Genomic DNA, 8,714 nt, shown 5'->3' on the forward strand with positions numbered 1-8,714 from the left:
CGCTCGGTTCCCCTCTAGAACTGCAGCAGAACCTCTTTTAACATCCAGCATCAGCAGAACTATGAGGCCAAAACTGGCTTCTTATTGGAATTTAAATAATAAATGTGTCACTGTTATGCTGCACCATTTAAGGTGGAATAGAAGATTCTAAGAGGCCATAGAGGAGCTGAAGGTCAGCAGAGTGTATGCGGTCACTCTATATAATAACTGACGCATAAAGTCTCAGACAATGAACCGGATCTGAACTGCTGCTTACTGTTTAATCCTGAACCTGCCGCTGTTGCCCCCTGATCGGGTCTGTATAACGATTATCAGTGTATATTAATTATCAGCATTTTAAGGATCGTTATTATCTAATTATGGGTATTTAGTGATTATCAGTATATGTAGTTTTAACTGAAGTTTGGAGGAGGAACACGACTGAAACCCCTCCCTCTTCCAATCTAACACCCTATAAATTCACATCCTCACCTTCTGTTCCCGAGACGTTTCGCCACCCCATCTCGTTCGCTGTTGCGCCATCTGCTGGCAGCGTTTAAAACACTGACTCTCTGTTCATTTTCCACAGGAAGGTTTTTAGTTCTTAACAAAATAAACTCAGTGAATCAGCAGAGGAAGTAACAACAGCAAGCACCAAAATACAGACAGAAAAATCCTTAGTTAACGGAACATAAAGCTTTTACACCAACTCAGAGAATATACTTCATAAACAGAAATACATTTAATACATTTCACTCTGAAAGTTGTGCGTGAGCTATGTGAACACTCCAGGATCCAGCAGCCGAACGGACTGCAGCAGAGTGACAAAGTCCTGCAGCGTCCAGCTTGCATCCACACTGACCAGTGCACTACTGCTGAGAGGACTGAGAGAGAGAGAATCAGACAGACAGAGATTCGCAGAGTGAGACAGAGAAAGAGTGACAGACAGAGAGAGAGACACAGAGAAAGAGAATCAGAGAGAGGGAGGGAGAGAGACAGACAGAGTGAGACAGAGAGAGAGAGAGAAAGAGAATCAGAGAGAGAGAGAGAGAGAGACAGACAGAGTGAGACAGAGAGAGAGAGAGAGACAGAAAGATAATCAGAGAGGGAGGGAGAGAGACAGACAGAGTGAGACAGAGAGAGAGAGAGAGAGACAGAAAGATAATCAGAGAGGGAGGGAGAGAGACAGACAGAGTGAGACAGAGAAAGAGAGAGAGACAGAAAGATAATCAGAGAGGGAGGGAGAGAGACAGACAGAGTGAGACAGAGAAAGAGAGAGACAGACAGAGTGAGACAGAGAGAGACAGAGAAAGAGAATCAGAGAGAGAGAGAATTATTATTTCCTTGAACAGTCCAGGTGTTGCAGCGCCAATCATAATAAACTGGTGTGGATAATGACCCACCATACCCCCCCCCCCCCACCACTTCCACTGATGTGAATATAACTCACCTGATGTTTACAGGGTCGTTGAAGGTGATCAGGATGTCTGTAGTGTACTGCGGCAGACGGAACAGGCACAGGTGAATGTTTACAGTGTTTTTGGCCTGTAAACAAAAACAAAGCACACTAAATCAGGAACATCAGCTCACTGCTCACACTGAGTATAGTGTGGGTATAATATGTGTATAGAGAGTAGTGTGAGAAATGTGTGAATACAGAGTGAGTATAGTGTGAATATAGTGAGAGAATGGTGGGTATACTAAATACAGTGTAAGAATAGTGATAGAATAGTGAGTATAGTGAATATTGTATGAGTGTAGTGAGCATATTGTGAATGTAATGAGAATAGTGTGAGTATAGCATGAGTATAGTGTGAGTATAATGTGAGTGCAATGTGTGTGTTAAGTAGTTCTGGTAAATATAGTGAGCATATTGTGAAAATGGCAAGTGCATAGTGAGTATAGTGTGAGGATAGTGCATGTATAGTAAGTACAGCGTGTGTAGTGTGAGTAAAGCGTGAATATACTGAGTATATTGTGAGAATAGGGTGTGCATAGTAAGCACAGTGAGTATATTGTGAAGTGTGAATAATGCAAGTATAGTGCAAGAATGTGTGAGTACAGTGTGAGTACAGTGCAAGTAGTGTTTGAATGGTGTGAGTACAGTGTGAGTAGTGCAGGAATGGTGTGAGTACAGTACAAGTACAGTTTAAAAATGGTGCGAGTACAGTATGTGTTTATAGTAATACTCAATATACACACATACTTTACCCACACCATTGAGTGAGAACAGGGTGTGCATAGTGAGTAGGTTAAGTATAGTGTGAGAATAATGTGAGTACAGTGTGAGGACAGTGTAAGGACAGTGTGAGCACCTCCTCATTGAATTTGGAGATGAGCTGAGCTCCGCTGAGCAGCCAGGCTGAGCTGCACTCCTGCAGGTTAATCTGAGAGCTGGCAATAGGCTCCACCCCCCGAACTTCCCACAAACCTTCAGCACTCGCTTTATTACTGCCTGCAAGGTCCTCAAAGTGATACCTACACACACGCACACACACACCTAGAGCTGTATTTAAACCTGACTGAATCAGTGTATTTAAGGTATCCTGAGCATCTTTGGCTTATTGATTGGATTAAATCCAACAAAATGCCTCAATATCACACTTTAATCTTGTAATCCCAAATCACATCAGAAACATTTATCATCTGACTCTGAGAAAGAACGGGATGAATGGGAACTGTGGGTTATTAGTGTGAATGAAAGGAGAATAAAGGCTGTGGTGAGTTTAATAATAAGGTACCTGGCAGCCTGAGAGTCCTCAACATGAGCCTGATACTCCATCAGCTCTACTATAATACTCTGATCTGTGTGAGCGTGAGCGAAGACCTCCTGATTATCAGGAATCTCCCTTAACTCACTGTTCAGAGAGAGAGACAGAGAAAGAGAGAGAGAGAGAGAGACAGACTGTTAGCAGTGCTCTAGTGAGTATTTTAGGGCTCTCACACTCAGTTCAATCAGACCGATAAAGAAATGAAGCTACAGGATTCAGGGGAATGCGTTTACTGATCATGTCTGTCTGTACAGAGACGTGTCTGTATGTCTGTCTGTATAGAGACGTGTCTGTTTGTCTGTCTGTACAGAGACGTGTCTGTATGTCTGTCCGTACAGAGACGTGTCTGTTTGTCTGTCCGTACAGAGACGTGTCTGTTTGTCTGTCCGTACAGAGACGTGTCTGTTTGTCTGTCAGTACAGAGACATGTCTGTTTGTCTGTCAGTACAGAGACGTGTCTGTTTGTCTGTCAGTACAGAGACGTGTCTGTATGTCTGTCCGCACAGAGACGTGTCTGTATGTCTGTCTGTTTGTCTGTCAGTACAGAGACGTGTCTGTTTGTCTGTCAGTACAGAGACGTGTCTGTATGTCTGTCCGCACAGAGACGTGTCTGTATGTCTGTCTGTTTGTCTGTCAGTACAGAGACGTGTCTGTTTGTCTGTCCGTAGAGACGTGTCTGTTTGTCTGTCTGTACAGAGACGTGTCTGTTTGTCTGTCTGTACAGAGACGTGTCTGTTTGTCTGTCTGTACAGAGACGTGTCTGTTTGTCTGTCTGTACAGAGACGTGTCTGTTTGTCTGTCCGTACAGAGACGTGTCTGTTTGTCTGTCCGTACAGAGACGTGTCTGTTTGTCTGTCAGTACAGAGACATGTCTGTTTGTCTGTCAGTACAGAGACGTGTCTGTTTGTCTGTCAGTACAGAGACGTGTCTGTATGTCTGTCCGCACAGAGACGTGTCTGTATGTCTGTCTGTTTGTCTGTCAGTACAGAGACGTGTCTGTTTGTCTGTCCGTAGAGACGTGTCTGTTTGTCTGTCTGTTTGTCTGTCAGTACAGAGACGTGTCTGTTTGTCTGTCCGTAGAGACGTGTCTGTTTGTCTGTCTGTACAGAGACGTGTCTGTTTGTCTGTCTGTACAGAGACGTGTCTGTTTGTCTGTCTGTACAGAGACGTGTCTGTTTGTCTGTCTGTACAGAGACGTGTCTGTTTGTCTGTCTGTATAGAGACGCGTCTGTATGTCTGTCTGTATAGAGACGTGTCTGTATGTCTGTGTCCGACTGAATCTCAGACTGATGTTTGTAGCTGTATTTCAGTGTCCTACTAAATTCAGACATGTTGTTCTACCTGATGTCAGTGGCGTTGGAGGGGATGGCAGCTGATAAAGCTCCACCGAAGAGCAGCCGGGCCATGAGGGGTCAGGACTCACCTGGGCTGGTAAAAATAAACCTGTATATGGAGTTTTCACACAAGCCAAAAAAGAAACTGCTGTAGTCATGGACTGAATGTAGTAAATGCAGAGAAGACATGAACAAAACTCAAATTAAATGCGATGTCATTGGAAAGGATTAATTACACTGTAAATAACTGTGTTCTAAGTAACAGAGCAAAACTTCTTTTATTTCCGTTCCACCTTAAATGGTGCAGCAGTTAACGTTACTGTCAACTTTATAGCAGGCCAGTAATAGCGAGAGTAAGAACGCATCTACACTGCATTGCCGACAGAACCACAGTGCTCGGTGTGAGTCTAGAACCGTTCCTAAACTCGGTATTTGGGCTTTGTTGAGACGGAAAACACAGTGGGTTTATTTCTGAGCTTCAAATGAAAAATACGAAATACACGAGGCTGAATTCAGCATCTCGCTAGAATGTTTCCGTTCCACCTTAAATGGCGCAGGAGTTATCACTATCCCGCCACCATTTAAGGTGGAACGGAGAATTCTAACAAGAAGCTGGCGAATTTGAGGCGGACTTGCGGCGCGTACGGAACATCAAGTCTGTATAAAGTCATATTCGAGAAGAATTCCAGTAAAATTTTACCTCAAATTTAAATGAAAGTATTTATTATCTTTAGCTTAGCTGCGGCTAACAACACCAGCGCTGCCGTTTCCAGGAAGTGAGGTCACACCGTGTTCAGCAGCACCCCCTGCTGTCCGCTGTCCGGCGGAACTCTTTGTCTTTCGGGACACTGACCCGGCGCTTTCACAGGGAACTCCACCGAAATCTCAGAATTCAAGCGTTATTAAGCGGTTCAGATGTAAACAGAGCCGCTCGGTGTGAAACGCGCTGTTCTAGATAAACTGATCGAGTCAGAACCGTTCACAGTGGTGGTGATGGGAACCAGACGTCCCTCTAAAAGTTCCTCACAGTGGTGGTGATGGGAACCAGACGTCCCTCTAAAAGCTCCTCACAGTGGTGGTGATGGGAACCAGACGTCCCTCTAAAAGCTCCTCTCAGAAAGTTCCTACATGAACTGGTTCTGAATTCACTGCCTGATGACTGAGACGCTGTTTTATGAGAGTTTAGAGAACTTCAACTCCATTCATGGTGGAGGGAGACATGCAGGGCGCTGTGCGGCAAAATAGTCCCCAAAGAAAACTCATTATTCCAGATTTTCCACTGTTTTCCATCATCAACATTCCATATAAGCTCAGAAGACTCGTGTAGGTTCTCTGGTGGTTCTGGATGGTGAATAAAGTGTCTATATCTGTGTTGTATCATGGCAACATGTAGTTAGGTTCTATGTTCTATGTTATGTTCTAATGTTCTAATATTCTAATGTTCTTATCTTCTAATATTCTAATGTTCTAATGTTCTAATACTCTAATGTTCTAATACTCTAATGTTCTAATATTCTAATGTTCTAATACTCTAATGTTCTAATATTCTAATACTCTAATGTTCTAATACTCTAATGTTCTAATACTCTAATACTCTAATGTTCTAATACTCTAATACTCTAATGTTCTAATACTCTAATGTTCTAATGTTCTAATACTCTAATGTTCTAATAATCTGTCTTTTTTGTTTTTACATGCACAGCTTTCTGAGTGGAAAGGCATTAATAGTCGGACAGAACCCCGATCCGTTTTTTTTTTTTGCGCGAACAGAATCAGTACGGCCAGTAGATGAACGATCCAATCGAACTCGTCCTGGAAGGTGAACACTAATAAAACTACACAGAAAATCGAATTTACCTGTAAATAGATTTTATTTCTCAACTTTAGGCTTACACACGTCAGTAATATAAAATGATGCGCAGACAAATCAATAACAAAACCGGTTTTCCGTCGGAATCTGAGATTAGTTTGGGTTTTGCCTGTTCGCGGTAAGGACCTTCGGCACTCACTCAAGATGGCGGATTTTCAGAAAAACGGGTCGGAGCTCAAAAAAACAAAACAATTAAATTAAAATTTAAATTTAAATTAAAAGAAATAAAACGGCGGAGAAACTCCGAGCGAACAGTCAGCAGGAGCTAATCTGCGAGGGCCGAGTTCCCGCGCGTTTCTACAGGAGTTTCTCTCGCGCCGCTCGGACCTGCAGTTTCGGTAAGTAACAAAAAGCGCTTTTGCACTTTAAAGAGATTTGATCAAAACATCCGCTCGGATCTCAAACCGCCGACCGGTTCATCGCCTCAGCCGCCGAGGTGCTCCGGGTGGGCTTTCACTGCAGTGGTCGAGGGTGTAAGACTTCACTTCGCTTGTTTTTCGAATTTTCCGTTCCACCTTAAACGGTGCAGCAGTTACATTGCGGTGCATCGGGCGTTTTAGTAGAAACTGCTGCTGCATTTAAGGTGGAACGGAAAATTCGAAAAACCAAGCAAAGTTGAGCTTCGTGTTTAGAGGATCCGAGAGAACGATATTACAGCCCCAGAGCGGCTTTACCGGCGGATTAAAGCGCCTTCTTTTCCTCGGTCTTCCTTTATTCCTCTGCACCGCTTCTCCAGATCAGGATCGCGTGTTCCTCTGAAATGAAGGGTGAGGATAGAACAGCGTCCTCGAGCTCGGTGTAAAGTCTGATTAAAGTGTCGTTAAAGTTTAATAAGACTTATGCGCTCCGCTTGTGGTGAGTATGTAGTTTTGAACTGACTGTTTTTGAGATGTTATAAATAAAAATAAAAACAGTGGATTTATTTACACACACGAAGCCTTTTGGCCCTGCCCATCAGCGCTGAAGTTATAAGAAGTGTTTCAGTCCGGCCTGCTTTTTTTGAAGGAGACGCAGCCAATCAGAACAGAGCTCAGACTTCTCTTTGAGTCCTGATCATGTGTTATTACATGCTCAGATGTCTATAATCACTACGTCATCACAGGAGATCGGCGATATTCTGTCTTTACCATCAGCCGCATCATCAAACTCAAGCATGGGGAACAGCTGCGTCTCTGTGTTTGGTCAGAGGCCCTATAGGCCATCTTTGCAACACCGCCGGGCAGTTTTTTCCTGAGTGATGAGAGACGAAACGCCCAAACTGAAGCTCACGTTACTGATTAAAAAGCAGATTTGAAATCACAGATAAAATCTGCTAAAAATCCCGTAAACAGTTTGCAGCGCTTGGCTCAGTAGCGTGATTTTTCAGGATGCTCTGGCTGCGTAACCAGCGATCTGATTGGCTGTTTCCTCGAAGGGCGGGACTTTCTCCGTAAACCGACAACATGTTAAGCTTTATGAGCTTCCTCGTTTAGATTACAACCTGCGACCGTCTCCTCCTCCTCCTCCTCGTCCTCGTCCTGCTCCATCTCTGGTTGGATTCGGTCAGTCACTGTTATCCTGATGTCAGTTTAAGCTACTGTGAGCCAGGCTAACGTCTGTCTTTGACTGTATTCACTGTCGAGCTGTTTCACTGTTTAAAACCGTCTTTCTGAATGTTTTTTTAAGCGCTCTGAATGCTGGGAGACCAGAAGGGACTTAGGTTTGATGTTTTTATGATAACTCTCTCTCAGTGATGGCGGAGGAGAGGCGGCAGAAGCAGTGCAGCGTGGTTCTCCCCACAGAGTCGATGAAGGCGATGGCAGAGTCGGTGGGTGTCGGTCAACTTCAGGAGGACAGCTGTGTGGCTCTGAGTGAGGAGGTCAGCTACCGCATCAAAGAGATCGCTCAGGTACCCACCAATCACAACACACTACAGGAAGCGTAGGGGGCGATACGGCTTCTACTGTTTCATTTAAAAAGCTCTATAATGTTCATATGATCCACACAGTCGCTCTGACAGACTGTAATACACTACAGGAAGCGTAGGGGGCGATACGGCTTCTACTGTTTCATTTAAAAAGCTCTATAATGTTCATATGATCCACACAGTCGCTCTGACAGACTGTAATACACTACAGGAAGCGTAGGGGGTGATACGGCTTCTACTGTTTCATTTAAAAAGCTCTATAATGTTCATATGATCCACACAGTCGCTCTGACAGACTGTAATACACTACAGGAAGCGTAGGGGGCGATACGGCTTCTACTGTTTCATTTAAAAAGCTCTATAATGTTCATATGATCCACACAGTCGCTCTGACAGACTGTAATACACTACAGGAAGCGTAGGGGGCGATACGGCTTCTACTGTTTCATTTACAAAGCTCTATAATGTTCATATGATCCACACAGTCGCTCTGACAGACTGTAATACACTACAGGAAGCGTAGGGGGCGATACGGCTTCTACTGTTTCATTTAAAAAGCTCTATAATGTTCATATGATCCACACAGTCGCTCTGACAGACTGTAATACACTAGAGGAAGCGTAGGGGGCGATACGGCTTCTACTGTTTCATTTAAAAAGCTCTATAATGTTCATATGATCCACACAGTCGCTCTGACAGACTGTAATACACTACAGGAAGCGTAGGGGGCGATACGGCTTCTACTGTTTCATTTAAAAAGCTCTATAATGTTCATATGATCCACACAGTCGCTCTGACTGACTGTAATACACTACAGGAAGCGTAGGGGGCGATACGGCTTCTACTGTTTCATT

The 8,714-nt window shown here is 43.9% G+C and overlaps 2 protein-coding genes across 5 annotated transcripts in view; one reads left to right on the forward strand and one right to left on the reverse strand.

Annotated features, from left to right (window-relative positions):
• Positions 1–554: 554 nt before the first annotated feature.
• Positions 555–6,713, reverse strand: rangrf (RAN guanine nucleotide release factor). 2 transcript variants are annotated; one of them, XM_017695380.2, is made up of 6 exons: positions 6,629–6,713; positions 4,092–4,193; positions 2,721–2,837; positions 2,295–2,457; positions 1,430–1,524; positions 555–863 (listed from the first exon to the last, which is right to left on the reverse strand). In XM_017695380.2, the coding sequence occupies exons 2-6, from the start codon at positions 4,154–4,156 to the stop codon at positions 755–757; spliced, it is 549 nt and encodes a 182-aa protein (XP_017550869.1). In that variant the 5' UTR covers positions 4,157–4,193; positions 6,629–6,713; the 3' UTR covers positions 555–754. The 2 variants fall into 2 exon arrangements, with proteins under 2 accessions (XP_017550869.1, XP_017550868.1); XM_017695379.1 differs by lacking the exon at positions 6,629–6,713 and adding an exon at positions 4,785–4,912.
• Positions 6,094–8,714, forward strand: part of taf6 (TAF6 RNA polymerase II, TATA box binding protein (TBP)-associated factor) — an 18,220-nt gene continuing 15,599 nt past the window's right edge. Inside the window, exons 1-2 of one of the 3 annotated variants that reach the window (XM_037533744.1) lie at positions 6,094–6,292; positions 7,685–7,842. In XM_037533744.1, coding sequence (XP_037389641.1) covers positions 7,687–7,842 — 156 coding nt within the window. In that variant the 5' untranslated portion in view covers positions 6,094–6,292; positions 7,685–7,686. Of the gene's footprint in view, positions 6,293–6,661; positions 6,722–6,792; positions 6,810–7,684; positions 7,843–8,714 lie in introns of those variants that run through there. The other 2 variants (XM_037533743.1, XM_037533742.1) reach the window with 2 other exon arrangements.

This window comes from Pygocentrus nattereri, chromosome 23 (assembly GCF_015220715.1).
Source record: "Pygocentrus nattereri isolate fPygNat1 chromosome 23, fPygNat1.pri, whole genome shotgun sequence".
Classification (NCBI taxonomy): Eukaryota; Metazoa; Chordata; class Actinopteri; order Characiformes; family Serrasalmidae; genus Pygocentrus; species Pygocentrus nattereri.